This window comes from Saccostrea cucullata, unplaced genomic scaffold, assembly GCF_032062105.1.
Source record: "Saccostrea cucullata isolate Sc308-1 unplaced genomic scaffold, CSIRO_AGI_Scuc_v1 ctg84, whole genome shotgun sequence".
NCBI lineage: Eukaryota > Metazoa > Mollusca > Bivalvia > Ostreida > Ostreidae > Saccostrea > Saccostrea cuccullata.
Window position 1 is genome coordinate 85,863 of NW_026938747.1, and position 15,507 is coordinate 101,369.

Below are 15,507 nucleotides of genomic sequence, written 5' to 3' on the forward strand. Positions count from 1 at the left end.
AATTTTTTGGTACAGATTCATTAATTTTATCCTGTTTTATTTCAATTTGTGAGTTAAAAAAAAACAAACACTGCAACTAAAAGTAAACGATTTTAGTCTTTCTCTTCGAACATGTTGAAGTGTTTATACACACTCTTTTTATTGCGGACTTAAATATGCATGGATTATCTTCAGTTTTTTTAAAAATAAAATAAGTCTATAAATCATTTAAATTAAACCCCCGAAATATTTTATTTTTCTATATATTACATGATATTAGTAAAAATCGCAATTTGTCGCCTTTACCCCCCCCCCCCTCCTCCTCCCTCTACCCCTTTTTTTCAACGTAAAACAATGTCGCGTGTTAAGAGAAAAATAAAGCATGGCGAGAAAATTATTTCATAATATAAGAATTATTTATTTTTTAGAAACTAATACAGTATTGCAATCGTGTGTTGGTGTTATGTAAACCCATTGCGACCTACAAAATACGTAGTTGGATAGAATAAATCCAAATTTTGTGTTTTGACATGCCCCCTTTTCACTGCAATAAAGGCTACCTCCCATTTTCTTTTCATTTTTTATAAGAAGAATGAAAATTGCATAATATATGTGAAAAAACAAAGAATTTCATCATGTATTTTTTTTTTATTTGTAAATTTCTTTGTTTATTGAAGAGTTTTAGTATGTAATTGTGTATAAAAACACGAAAAATGGTCCATATCTTGACAGTGCCCCCATTTCACTACAATAAAGGCAAGGTAACAAAATTTCGTTCTAATTTTTCTAAGCATAAAACATACAAGTATATTTCGAAGAATTAAAATTTTTTATCATTCCGTTTTCGTAATTTTCAACTAGATCGGGCCTCGTTAAATCAAAAATTAAAGGCCAACTAAAAATAGTCTAAAATAATGAATAGTCCAAAATAAACAATTCTTTAAATAATTCTTTTACCACATAATAAGATGAATTCAAGTAAATAACCCATCTTTATTTAGCTCGCCTGAGCTGACATTTCAAATAAGCTTCTCTGATCACCTTTTGTCCTTTCCCCTTCCTCTCACGAACCGCGGCCAATACTAACCAAAGTTACTACAAAGCATCCTTAGTTAAATGGGAGTTTAAATTTTTAAAATGATAGACCCCCTCCCCCTTACAAGAGGAGATAATCAAGAAAGGATAGAAATGGATGGGTCATTAAAAATATTTTCAAGAACCACTGGGCCAGAAAAGATGAAATTTATGATGTGGAAGCATCCTTGAAAAGTGTAGATTTTAAATTGTTCAAATCTTGGCCCCTGGGGTTAGGATGGGGCCACAAAAGGGAATTCAAGTTTTACATTGAAATATATACTGTATATCCGGTTATTTTCGCGATGATCTATTTAATGCTTTTTCTGCGACCATTTTCAGTTCGCAAAATATAAAACACACAGAAATTATATCAGCTATAATGTGACATAAATACATTACCATTTTAAGAAAAAATCTTCAATCGTAAAAAATAACTTACGTAAAATAAAAAATGTACAAATCTACCCCTTTTTTGCAAAATTTCCAACACGCGAAAAAAAAAAACGGATATACTTTATATATATCACCGGATTCACTTGTGGGTGAAAGTCAGTCAATATATCGGGTCTCAATAGCTCAGTGGTTAGAGCGCTGGCATTGTACCCCTGAGGCTCTGAGTTCGAATCCAGGTTGAGACTTGATTTTTCACCACCTTTGACATATAGAAAATATCTTTTTAAATTCTTCTCAAGAACCACTGGAGGGAAATCTGGTGAAATGCAACAGGGCCAAAGTTACTCAGGTAAGCATTTGGCCCATGGGGCTCTTGTTGTCAAAAGTTATTGCCCTTAGAATTTGAACATTTCTTAAAATTAATTAGGGATGTCAAAGAATAGTCGACTATATCAGTCGAATGGACCGATGATCGAATAATGAAACAAAATTCGAATATTTAATAAATGCAGGTGATAAAGAAATTCTCAACTCAAAATTGATAATGCGTTCCTCAAACCATTATAGTATCTGCCCTCAGAGGAATAATGGCTTAAACACAGTCACAGTATATAAATAAAGTACAGTAATTACATTTCGCGATAATTATTTCTCAATTACTGACCTTTTTTGTTATTGTGGTAAATTATGCAGTGCTATACTGGACTTTGAAAATTATAAATTGAACGTGTACCAACTATAATAAATTTATTACCTCTAAGAATGTTCAAATGCTATATAGGGACTCACCAGCGCCGTGAAGTTTTGAAACTTTGATAATTATTAAGAGGCTGTCCACCGAAAAACCAGGCAATGGGTGGCACATCGCATGTCATGGATTTTAATTATTTTTTGCATGTAGACTTATTAAAGCAAGTGTTTACACATGACAACATCAAAAAATTTTATAGTGCCCCTCTAGTCTTAGTTTTGGTAAATGCTTAATTTTAAGTGCAAAAAGGTCAACATGAGGGTAAAAAAAATACTACGTTTTTATTTTGTTTTATATGTAACAGATACTCCAGAAGTGGATGTGCCGATGATTACTATTTATAGAATAGACTTTTATCTTTTATTTTATGAATGAATAAGACTTCAATTTATACTTCTTTAGAAAAAATTATCTGGTCCAAATTTGCGTTTAGCAGGTAAATGTTAAAATTCGTATCCAATTTTGATTACGTTATAAAACCCAATACAATACAAGGACATATTTGTTTACTTATGATTTTATGAACACAAAGTACAAACTTTTAGGTCATTCAATAAAATCATTGGGAAAAGGTATTTTGAAAGAAATAAAAGGAGTCAAATTTACTTATTTTTTATAGTTTTCACAAATGAAACCGATCCCGACCAGAATTGTATAAAGAAGAAAATACTAAAATAGTAATGTCAAATTTGGCTCTTTTGTTGTAATATTATTAAGAAATTACTTGATTTATTTTTTAACATATTATATAGGTGGCAGTTGCCTTTCGTTTGATAATTTTTTTAATTTTGCATTATTTTCGATCGGGATCGGTTTTATTTCAATCGGGATCGGTTTTTACCGTAAATTTAGAAAAAATTCCTAAATTTGGCTCTTCATGTTAATTTATCAGAAAAAAATGCTTGTCTGTTATTTCTTTTCAGTTTACTGTTTTTAAATGAGGGTAACCATAGGTTCAAATGTATGTATTATTTAAATTACAAAAGACTTTTACTTACATGAAGATTACATGTAAAACATCTGATCTGATTGATTTCTTAATAGATACTAGGTATTTTTAAAAAGAAAAGTATTTGTGTATGCATTATGCAACAACCAGAGCAGACAACTTTCTAGCTTCATTTTTCATCTTATTTTCAAGTAAAATTTCTTTTTTATTTGGCTCAGGAATTAAAGAGTAAATTCTATATATCAGTAGCGAAATTAAAATTGCCGAAATGCAAGAAATATTTTTATGTGTACTTATCCAAGTTTTTTCTTACCTGTCATCTGTGAAGCCTTTTCCTCTTTTACAAAATTTGATTTTATACAAATAAGAAAATAAGTTCTTTCATGTATAGTATAATTATTCAAGAGCCGATAAATCGCAAGCGGAAGGGGGGTGCGGGCCGGGGTCATTGCATCATTATTTTTAAAAAATGGTTTCATGAACGTGAAAACATTTTAGTATTGGTCAACAAAGTCACAGGTTTATACTCCATATTAAATATAAGCGTGTGATTGTTTCAATCACCGAATATGATAAATAAAAAAAAAAACACACAAAAAAAAAACAAATGTTTTAGTAAACCACCTTCCGTTATAGAGCCAAATTATAGTCGGGAGTTCAACAGTGAATTTAACTCAATAAATATATTTCGTAACTTATTTTTCATTTTTTTTTCATTTTTAATCGTACTGTAGATTGTTTATTTTGATTTGATTGCATAGATAAATGTTTTAGTTTTTACATCTTGTACCAACTTTGTTGAATTAAATGTTGCGTAAATCTAAAACATTCATCATTGATTCCCAATTTTATAAGAAATGTTCATTATAACCACTTCATTAATTATTTGAACGCATATCCTGGTAAATCAATTTTAAAAAATTAGTTCTCAGACATGTATAAAATTACTTATCAAAACGTCATCTTGCTGAGACGCCGCCCTTGTACAGTGTAAAATACATTTTGATATTAAAATATTATTTAACATTCAGTATAATGCACTCTGAAGAGTAATTAAACAGAAAAAGAGAAATCATTTAAAAAAAAATATTTTTCTTTACACTTTACGCAAAGAATTTACGAACTTCTCTGGAAAACTTGTAACTATTTCATTGTGACGCAAGATTATGACGTCACTGATACATCAATGGAAACGTGGATTTAAACTGAATATTCTAGCCAACTTTAATCTAAATATTCTGTTTTGAGGCGAAAATGAATTATATTTTGAAAATAAATTATTTATTTTTTGTTTAATAAATTTCTTTAGTGTATCTATTCTAAATATTTCACTGGGATTCCGATGAAAATGTGTTTAGCAGATTTACCGATGCCACGGGAGATAACTCTTGCATCGCAAATTTTCATTAAAACGTCTATATATTTTGCCAGAAAACTTCTATTAAAAGTGTTTTTCCCAATGATTTTATTTTTTAAACAAAAAGATGAAATATTTCTAGATTTATTTAAGTGTGAATTATAGTCCTGTTAAAATTGTATTAGAAATTACAGCTCTTTGTTTCTTACCTACTTTCAATGGTTTATATAGGGGAATTCAAAAACACAAAACAAAAGGATATTTTACTAAATAAGCAATTTTCAAACAAATCTTCAGTTACATTATTCCTTTTGGACTACATTGATATCGTTTTTAATAAAATACCAAAAATTCATCACATTCGATGTGCCGCCTATTAATACAATACTGCCTGGTTTTTCGGTGGACTGCCTCTTAAAACAATAATCTTACATATTAAAGACATTTTGATAGCCGGGCTAATCAATAATTGAACAAGCAGTATTTAACATTATTATACTTCTGTTAAAATGTTTTCTATATAAAGTTCAGAAGGTAAAATAGCTAACTTTTATAGGTCACACATAGCAAACTATACCCCAGGGTGTAGTTTTTGCTATCCACCCTCGGAAATTTTTCATGCAATGTTTGCCTCCAATTTTGATTTCCAGCGATAAAGCTATTGACTGATGATGTCATGATGACTTCAGTAGCATTGTGACGTCATCAGGATTTCAAAATTCTTGCAGTATTATCTTACTCCAAAAAAAATTCAAACCTCAGAAATAATATTATACAGCAGTATAATAAAACGCTTATCCACTGTTTGTGAGTGGAATAGCTCTTTTGTCAAACCCTTGACAGGGACTATTCCCCTCAGGCAAGCCCTCGGGGAATAGTTCCCTGTCGCGGGTTTGATAAAAGAGCTATCCCACTCACAACCAGTGGATAAGTGTATAATATCCCCTGGCATGTGGATAGTGTGTGTTTACCCCTCCCCTTTTCCAATTGATTTTTAATAAGCTGTAAAAACACCGTCCTGACAATTTTCTAAGCGTACCAGAACGAAAGAATGTACAGACCAATTTATGAATGTGATATTACGAGAATTCATACATTTTGGAGAATTAATTGCTGGTGTAAATCCATTTCATTTCAACATCTTATTCCTACTTTAGGTTCCTCTGAATATCAGTGTGTAATACACTGTATAGGCATTTGGTGTCACTTTTTACATATATTTACGAAAATGTTTCGAATAGTCGACTATTGTTCGAATAATGGAATCGAATGTTCGACTAAGGAAAATAAATATTTTGACATCCCTAGAATTAACATTTTATTTTTGACAGATATAAGATAAAGAGTCAGTATTCTTTGTTTTCTCGAATCAAGTACTAGTAATCAATTACCCGGTACTAAATTTTGGCCGGTGTGACCACTAGTTGATAACCCAAGGTTTTTCAATCTTGACTTTTGACAAACCCATCTTTTGATTCATAAAAGGTTCCTTAAAGTATTCTTTATCTAGTAAGTACAGCATTTTTATGTTCAAGAACAACTTTTTCAATACATGTATAGAGTTGTTGGCTCAGCTGGAAGACATAGACGTGAGAGTAATCTTTTATTAGCAGATAACACTCGCGATTCTTTACTGTTTTGTTTCTTAACCTCAAGTATGACACTGAGTATTGATAAATGGAGTTATGTATATTTCTGTGATGTGAAATCCCTCCACAGAATTCCTGTCAATATCTGAGTGCAAAAAGATGAAACAGAAACTGTTCCCTGTGGTCACTATTGTTTTGGTTTCACAACCAAAATTCTGTCTTTCCAATTTTGTTGGGGATCTAATGCTAAATGAATCACAAAAGCATTGTCGAATCAGAAGTTATCAAAGTTTTATTGCAATTTTACCCCTAAACTTCTAAACATACTGTAAAGCACTTTTTATTCTCGAGAACTTTATTTTCTCATGATTAAGTGAGACAGCGTGCTCGCAAATATTTCATTCATGCGTATAAAAGTATTCAAGACATTTAGATTTTACAGAGCAATGACCACAATTTTGTGAAAATTTTGTCCTGCTATTAAAGAATCAATGACTATCTTGTGAAAATTTAGTAATCTACAGTATATCAAGCTGTTTGATTTTTGAATGATAAACTGTATGATATTTTCAGATATCTTCACCCAGATTTCTGACTCCAGCGGTAACATGGTGTGGGTGAGGTTTGAGGACTATCTCCAGGCCCTGCTGGCCCTCCCAGCAGCTGTTTTTGAGGGACCTTCCTTTGGATATAATGAGACAGCCCCCAGAAGCTGTTTTGACAAAGTAAACATGGTTTCTAATAGAATTACTGTTAACCTTAAGGGAATGATTCGACCTTGCTTGTTCAAATATACTGGGGTGAAGTACCAAATAAGGAACATATAAATGTAGTTTTCATACTTTGAAACACATTTTAAAGTATTTTTACTCACCTGAGTTGAAAGTTCAAATGACTGAAATGAGTGTTTTTGACCACCTCTTGTCGGTCATCCTTCCGTTTGGCTGTCTAGCTGTCCATCTGTAAACTTTTCTCCTTTTCAATTTCTGCTCAAGAACCATGGAGCCAACTTTAATCAAAGTTGGTACAATTAAGGCATTCATAGGTGAAGGGGACTTTAAATTGTTAAAATGATGGGCCAAACCCCCTCTATAAGGAAAGATAATCAAGAAAAGACACAAAAATAAGGTGGGGTCATTATAAAACCTTCTTGAAAACCAAAGAGCCAGAAAAGTTAAATCTAATAATTAAAGCTTTCTGAGGTAGTGTAGGTTCTAAATTGTTCAAATCATGAGCCCTGGAGGTACGACAAGCCCATAATAGGGAATCCAAGTTTTAAAATGAAATACAGTGTATATAGAAAAAAATTGTAAAAATCATCTTCCTCTTTTCAAGAACCATTGGACCAGAAAATCTGGAACTTATGTGGAAGTATTCTAAGATAGTATGGCTAAACTATTTAAATCATGGCCATATGGGGCAGTGTGGGGCCACAATTAGTATTGCAATACGGAAGACTAGTGAAAAACAGAAGGGACTAAGTTAATCAGGTGAGGGTTGTGGTGCCATGAGCCTGGTTCTGTTTTACTACTCCAGAAAGTATTGGGTTCCTGCTTAATCATACCTAAAGAACCTTGCATGTCTTCAAAGTATTTGTAATTAATATACCTCTTCATTATTTTTTATTTGCTAGGTCTAGGTAATTTCATCAAATTACATGAGGAACCTCCTGTTATTTGACCAAATTAAGCCCTGAGGAACATTAGGAACTCATTAGGTTCTATAAACGGCCCATCTTATGAGCTTTTAAATGCTTGTAGAATGTGTATTGGTACATATTTACTTTCTGAAAGCATATTGTTTGTCATAAGATACAGCTACGTCCATGTTTGTTGACCGAGGAGGAAGGAGGTGATAATGGGAAGTGAAATCACTTGACCTTGTACCATGGTAACTCTCCCACATGCACTGGACATTGATTTTGTAATGGTTTTGCTGGTCGTCAGCAGATTAACTGTGATCTTTATGTATCTAGTATTGATTGGACAATTTTCTAAGAGTAAAAAATCAGGGTGAATAACTCCTACATTGTTAGATGCAGAGAAGTGAGACATGGGGGGTTTCAGTTCTTAGTGATGTTAGCATCTATTTTAATTTGTTTATAAAAAGTGTTGGATCTGATCAATGTCGTTAATAACTAACTTAGGTGGGCTCAAGTAAGCTTTTCTGATTAAAATTTTTGAGCTTTGTCATAGTCAGTGTAGTTGTCATAATCTTTCCACTATGACATCTTCTCCTGAACCACTGGGCCAGTTTCAACTAAAACTGGCACAGAGTATTCTTGAATTAGGGAAATTCATTTTTCTTTTCTTTAAATGAGAGATGATAAAAAAAATAACAAAAATACAGTCGTTGTCTTTAAAAAAAAATCATTCTCAAGAACGATTTGGTGAGAAAAAAAAAACTTGAGTAAAGTTTGACAAAGTGTAGAAGTGTGGCCTCCAATGGGGTAGGATATAGTTTTACTTTGGATTAATTTTTTTGAACAATCAGATTGTAAAAGAATTCTTAATGAGTTAATACTCAGAATGTAAAAAAAATCATAACAAATTTAGGCTCGGAATGCATAAGATCTGACATTGACTTTCAGTTCAGAATGTCAAAGAACTTTTACTGAGTTAAGATTCAGAAGTAATAGAACTTACAAAGAGTATGGAGTCAGAATATAATAGAACTGACAATGGGTTGATGCTCATGCATAAAATGATAAAACTCACTCTGAGTTCAGATTCAGCCTAAAAACAGATTTAAATCTTTGATAAGGATTGAAGGACCTTGGGATCTATTCATTCAAGTGAAATGTTTTTTTTGAAATGTAACTATCTTGTTACTGGAATTGATTAGTGTTTTATTTGTGGATAAAAGTGCTGGCATCAAACTACCATGAATAATTAAGGTAGCCTTATCTTTTTATCCTGAGTTGTTAGTACATGCATTCCAGATCAAAGTGAGGGGTTAGGACGATCAGTGATGAACAAACAGATGGGCTTTAAACCCTGCTATCAGAGTTTGGTCAGCTATTAACTTTACGTAATATTTATGGTAGTAAAGTGTTTTCTGAATAAAGGTACAAATTTAACTTGCATAACTGCTCATTAATACTTTCATATATAATTATAGGGATATATTTTACTTGGCATCAAAGTTACTCCTGACCATAATTGTCATATTTTAGTAATATATCATTTCCCGTCATAAAGATATTCTCTGAATGGCATTATGGAATGTTTGTACATTTTCTCAAGGTTTTAGAAATTTTATCAGTCACAATTAATTCATATACTTTTCCTGACACACAGGTTCTAGTTACCGGGTAATTTTGAATCTGGAGACTACAATATTTCTTTGTCATGATTCAGTGTAATGTTTACTTGACAGAATACCCCAGTGAATGTGAATGATTTTCTGAATGTGATGATGGCAGACCCAGGACCACAATGTTTAATGTGGCTTCCAATCCTTATCAAGATGCCACAGGTTGAAAATGGTTAGTAATGAAGGTCATTTCTAGACAGTTATCAAAGATCAAAGATAGTTTATTTCTTTTAAACAATATTTTTTAACGAGGTAATCTGTCACTTTTTCACAGCAGTGATTGTAACTCTGTACTGTTTCCTACAATTTTTACAAAGTAATCCTGTAATTCACATATTCACTACAACTTTATTTTCAAGTAATTATGCTAGACTACTTGCAAAAATTTCATTATCGCATATACATGTATTAGTCTAATTTATGCTTAAGCGTAGCAGTTAATGATTTTAATTTGCTGAAATTTTTTGCCTCCCATATAAATAGCATATTTAATTATGAAGTTTTGCAAAAATTAAGTGATTTACAATAGTTCTTTTAGTTTTATACTGTGACTATGTATATTAAATGTTTGAATTTAGTGTTCCATCCGGTGCAGTGTGAGGGTTGCCATCGCGAATCCTTCATGGGTTTCCGCTACAAATGTCAGAGGTGCTGTAATTTTCAACTGTGCCAAGACTGCTTCTGGAGGGGGCGAACAGCTGGTAACCATTCCAACGACCATCAAATGAAGGAATTCACTGCTTACGTAAGAATTCTGCAGGTTTCAAATACAGAAAAGGAATATTGAAATTTCTTGGAACCTAATTTACAATCTATTTTTGAAATAGTATAAGTTATATAATTTTTAAAAATTTTTAAGGATCGATTTTGTATGATATTTTATTGAAATAACAGTGATATGTTTCCTTAGTATGACTTTTATTGTCCCCCGCTTGAAAAGTGGGGGATATTAATTTGGGTTTGTCCGTCCGTCCGTCCGTCCGTCCGTTTTGAAATTCTGTAACGCTTTTTTCCACACGATATCTCCAGAACCCTTTGAGCTTTTGCAATGAAATTTAGCATAGCAACTCCCTATGGACTAAAGAAGACCCCTATTGATTTTGAGGTCAAAAGGTCAAAGGTCAAGGTCATAAATAAGCAAATTCTGTCTGTTAAAACACTTTCGTTTCCACACGATATCTCTAGAACCATTTGAGCTATTGCAATGAAATTTTACATAACAACTCCCTGTGGCCTAATGAAGACCCCTATTGATTTTGAGGTCAAAAGGTCAAAGTTCCAGGTCGTAAATTTATACATTCTGTCTGTGTGTAACACTATCATTTTATATTTCAAGAAGATTTTGAGCTTATGCAATGTAATTTTATACCAAAACTCCCTAGGACGTCTCTCGCCCCTCTTAAGTGCCCCGCCCCGTTTTTTTATTAGTATTTATAGTATTACATGTCGCTATTTTTAGCGCAGGGGCATGAGGAGAGTTATTGCTGTATAAAACAGGACTTTATTTCTTATTACATCTATTAGAACTGTTTAACAAAGGCTAAATAAATCAAACACCATGGATTGTGTAAAATTTTGACAATATCGAGCATGAATATATACATGTATGTGACTTCAGTTCTGCATATACTTAACGGCATGTAAAGCGATTGCGTGGTCTGGTGGTTATGTCTCTCGCTTCATATGTGAGAGGTCCCGGGATCGAATCTCGGCCGATCCTTTCTTTTTTTTTCTTTAAATATTTTTTTTTTTTTTTTTTACTAAATGATAGTATTCAGCATGTGAAATGAAAAATTTATGAGGTTATAAAATCATCATTACAGTGTGATAAATATTCCATATAAAAAGAATCTTCTATACACATAATAAGGAATAAGCAATCAAATCTTTATATGCATATTGACATACATGTATTTTATTTGCTTCAATATACATGTATACATTTAATAATTCTACAAATTTAGGGGATGCAAACATAAATGACACAATTCTCTGAATTAGCTTGTTTTTTCTATTTTTAAACTCCTTGTTTTGAAATTACTATATTTTTTGTACAGAAATCTCCAGCCAAGCAGATAGGACATAATCTGAAGAAGACGTTTAAATGTGTGCCAAACAAGTCAATGCAATCGAAGCTCCCACAATTCCCTGAGACTCCAGAAAAAACCGTCGACCTTTCATACATCATGTTAGTTACTAAGATGTTTTTATCTTGATTTTTTTTTTATCAATTATTTATCTAGACTTTCATTCTGATTCTTCATTCTATGTTTTTCCAGCTAGTTGCACCTTTATATTTCGGTTTTATATGTAGAATACAAACATATTTGCAAACTGCTTAATACCCTCTAATTTTCAATAAAATTCTTCAAATTTAGATTTATTTATCACAGTTATGTAGACTGTCTAAAAGATTGATTTCTTTCTCAATAATTTCTCGGTTCATTAATTTCCACAGGCTATTTTAACTAAGTTGAACTTCATAGTCTTTTTTTTTTTTACGATACCATATTGTATTGTAGTTTTTTTATGCGCCCGAATTTTTTCGGGGCGCATATTGTTTTTGTCCTGTCTGTTTGTCTGTTTATCTGTTTATCTGTTTGTCTGTTTGTCTGTTTATCTGTTTGTCTGTTTGTCTGTTGTCAACTTTAACCTTGGCCAAAACTTTTGAACCGTAAGAGATAGAGACTTCATATTTGGTATGCATACTCCTCTAATAAAGTTCTTTCAAATGACATCAAGGTCAATGACCTTGTGACCTTGACTGTGACCTATATGCTAAAAATAGGTTTTTCAACTGTTTGTCATAACTTTTGAACCATAAGAGATAGAGACTTCATAATTAGTATGCATACTCCTCTAATAAAGTTCTTTCAAATCACATCAAGGTCAATGACCTTGTGACCTTGACTGTGACCTATATGCTAAAAATAGGTTTTTCAACTGTTTGTTATAACTTTTCAACCATAAGAGGTAGAGACTTCATATTTGGTATGCATACTCCACTAATAAAGTTCCTTCAAATGACATCAAGGTCAATGACCTTGTGACCCTGACTGTGACCTATATGCTAAAAATAGCTTTTCCACTTTTTGCCATAACTTTTGAACCATAAGAGATAGGGACTTCATATTTAGTATGCATACTCCACTAATAAAGTTCTTTCAAACAACACCAAGGTCAATGACCATGTGACCTTGAATGTGACCTTTATACTAAAAATAGCTTTCCACTTTTTGCCATAAGTTTTGAACCATAGGAGATAGGGACTTCATATTTAGTATGCATACCCCACTAATTAAGTTCTTACAAACAACACCAAGGTCAATGACCTTGTGACCTTGACTGTGACCTATATACTAAAAATAGCTTTATCGAACTTTGTTGACGCCGGGCGCATAGTGTTTCACAAACACATCTTGTTTTTTTTAATTTTACAGGTCGTTTAGTCTGTTTGCTTTTTTTGTGCTTTAAGCACTAGCTTTATCTAACCACATTTTACTTTCAGAAATCTGCCTTTTGAAGAAGTCATGTCTTTATTGAAGTAGGTTTCTGTTGTTGTACCGAGTCTAACCACAATATCAGCTAAAGTCATGTTGTCTGTGTATCTGGGGAGTCTATATGGATCTTATGTAGCTTACAACATGCATGATAGTTAAATTAGTACTGAATATTTAATGCAAACATAAATGACACCAAGTGATATTCTATACGGCAGCCTAACATGGGATTTGAATTCTGAAATTTTAAGACACCCATCCCTAACCAAAGATAAATTTCTTCCTTGAGTGTGTTAAAGCAATGTGTTTTTGTATTGAGGTTAATTCAGCCTCCTGTACAAGGCAAGTAACTCCTGAGAACTTCTTCTGATGCTGCATGTATCAACACAGAGTGGAAATTACCGCCTGGCTTCGTTTCTCCATTATCTCTGGAGTATTCCTCTGATTAATCAAATCATTACTGTGGTATTGATAAAAGGTTGAGATGCATCTGTAAAAAAGAAATATACAAGGACTGTTAGAAAAGTTCGCGAACACATTGATTTACAAAAAATCTATTGTGACGTGTGACCTATGTCTAATTAAATTCCTATCTTTTGTTTATTAGTATGTAAAATGTCAGGTCCATTTACTAAAAATTTGAAAATTTACAATGATTTTATTATGCGGTCATAGGATTCACGGAGCAATCACTTGACGTTTGTGATGTGACAACCAAATTTCAGACCTGTTAAGATTTTTATTAGTTCTAAATATCTTACATTTCTTTGACCTTTCTTGTCTTTTTTATACCCCCGCAAACGAAGTTTAGGGGGGTATATTGGAATCAGCATGTCCGTCTGTCCATCTGTCTGTAGACAAGATATTGTCCGGACCGTTTCTCAGAAACTATTGGATGGATTTGTCTGAAAATTTGTACACTTATTATTCACCATATGAAGGTGTGCACCTGATATTTTCATCATGATTGGATGATTTTTCTGCATTTTACAGGTGTTTTTTCTTTTTTATTTTATGGTTTTGTTTGGCCCATAACTAGAAAACTATTAGACTGACAATCATCAAACTTGGACAATTTATGCATCTTGGGTAGAAGGTGTGTCACAACCTATTTTAAGGTCACAGTGACCTTTGATTTAAGTGAAATTTTAAAAAGAAACCTGTCTTTTGCTAATGAATTACACAATCCAAAAAATATAAGGGTGTTTTTGTATCCCAGTTTAAAAAAATGTTAAATTAAGAAAATAATATTTTTTCATTATATACTTTACAGCAATCCATATCAAATGTTATTTTATAAGAGATAATCTACCTCTCCCAAGGGTATAATTATCACCAAGGAGAATTTTGATAACAGAAAATTGTATCCCTTGGCATTAATCAGTGGACATGCATCCAGTCAAAGATTAATTAATGAGTTCAATGTAAGAAAGCTAGCTGTCTCTATCATTTCTGTTAGCTGTTATCTCTGATAGGTCCTTTGGGAATTAGACAGAAGAACTGCTGGTCAGTTTAAATAGCATCACGTTATTTGATGGCCAGCCTTCTATTTCTAAAATCAATTTGTTATAGATTAAGTTTTTAATACTAATTAGTTAAATTGATATATTTACAATATGTAGAAAAAAAATTTATCAAGTGACAAATTTCAGAGCATTGTGTCCCACATGAAAGATTTATGCATATATGTGTGTGTTTGGGGGGGAGGGGCATTTGTCAAGCTATAATGCAACCATTTGATGATTATTTGTCATAATTAATGCTTACACCACAGGAGATATTAAACAAATATCAAAAGGAATTTTTAAAAAAAATTATGGAAATCCTTTTAAAGGTTGCCATGATATCTTCACACTCTAAATTGTTTATATTAATTGAATGAACAATATTTGACGGGAGTATCATGCTGTGGTGGGGCAGTTTATTATTTTTAATTTAAATAAATTTGATATAAAGTTATAAAGATTAATTTGATTCTCTATTATATTTCTTTTTTCAACAATTAATTTGCATAGTAGCATGACAAATAATTGCAATTTCTTTTTTTAATGAAATAATAAAAAAAAACTGTTACAATGTATTAGTATTGATGTTTTATTTGGTTGCACCTTCAGGGATCGACACTAACTTTTAAACCATAGTTGTCAGCAGGGCTAACCATTTTGAATTTCTACTAGCCCTGTTCATGTATTAGTTGTCCAGCAGCCGAAGGCTGGTGGCTGAGTCGCAAAGCGACGAGGGGGTAGGTGCGGGAGGGGCTTTCCCCTCCTGCTGGTGGGGGTACGGGGGGCCTCCCCCGGAAAATTTTGAAAATAGAGATGCCAAATCCTGCATTCTGGCTGTACTTTGGGTAGAATTTTATGCCACTCTATGACTGTACCTTAGACATTCTTCTATTCGAAAAAGTCCACATATATAATCATTCAGGGTATTTCAAATCACCTTTAAATTTGACAATTTTGACATACAAAAAAATAATTATAAACAATTGAAAATAGATTTAATAATTATTAGATACATTGTGTGTAATTGATAATTATTTTTGTTGCTCTGAGTGAGTATTTAGTAAAATTCTTAGTAGCCCTGCAGGGCAAGTT

The 15,507-nt window shown here is 32.3% G+C and overlaps 1 protein-coding gene across 2 annotated transcripts in view; it reads left to right on the forward strand.

Annotated features, from left to right (window-relative positions):
* LOC134251155 (dystrobrevin beta-like) overlaps positions 1 to 15,507 on the forward strand; it is a 59,261-nt gene that overhangs the window by 14,536 nt on the left and 29,218 nt on the right. The window contains exons 6-10 of one of the 2 annotated variants that reach the window (XM_062733521.1): positions 6,669 to 6,820; positions 9,474 to 9,582; positions 9,989 to 10,155; positions 11,468 to 11,598; positions 12,919 to 12,954. In XM_062733521.1, the coding sequence (XP_062589505.1) occupies positions 6,669 to 6,820; positions 9,474 to 9,582; positions 9,989 to 10,155; positions 11,468 to 11,598; positions 12,919 to 12,954 (595 nt within the window). The remainder of the gene's footprint in view (positions 1 to 6,668; positions 6,821 to 9,473; positions 9,583 to 9,988; positions 10,156 to 11,467; positions 11,599 to 12,918; positions 12,955 to 15,507) is intronic. The other variant, XM_062733522.1, reaches the window with a different exon arrangement.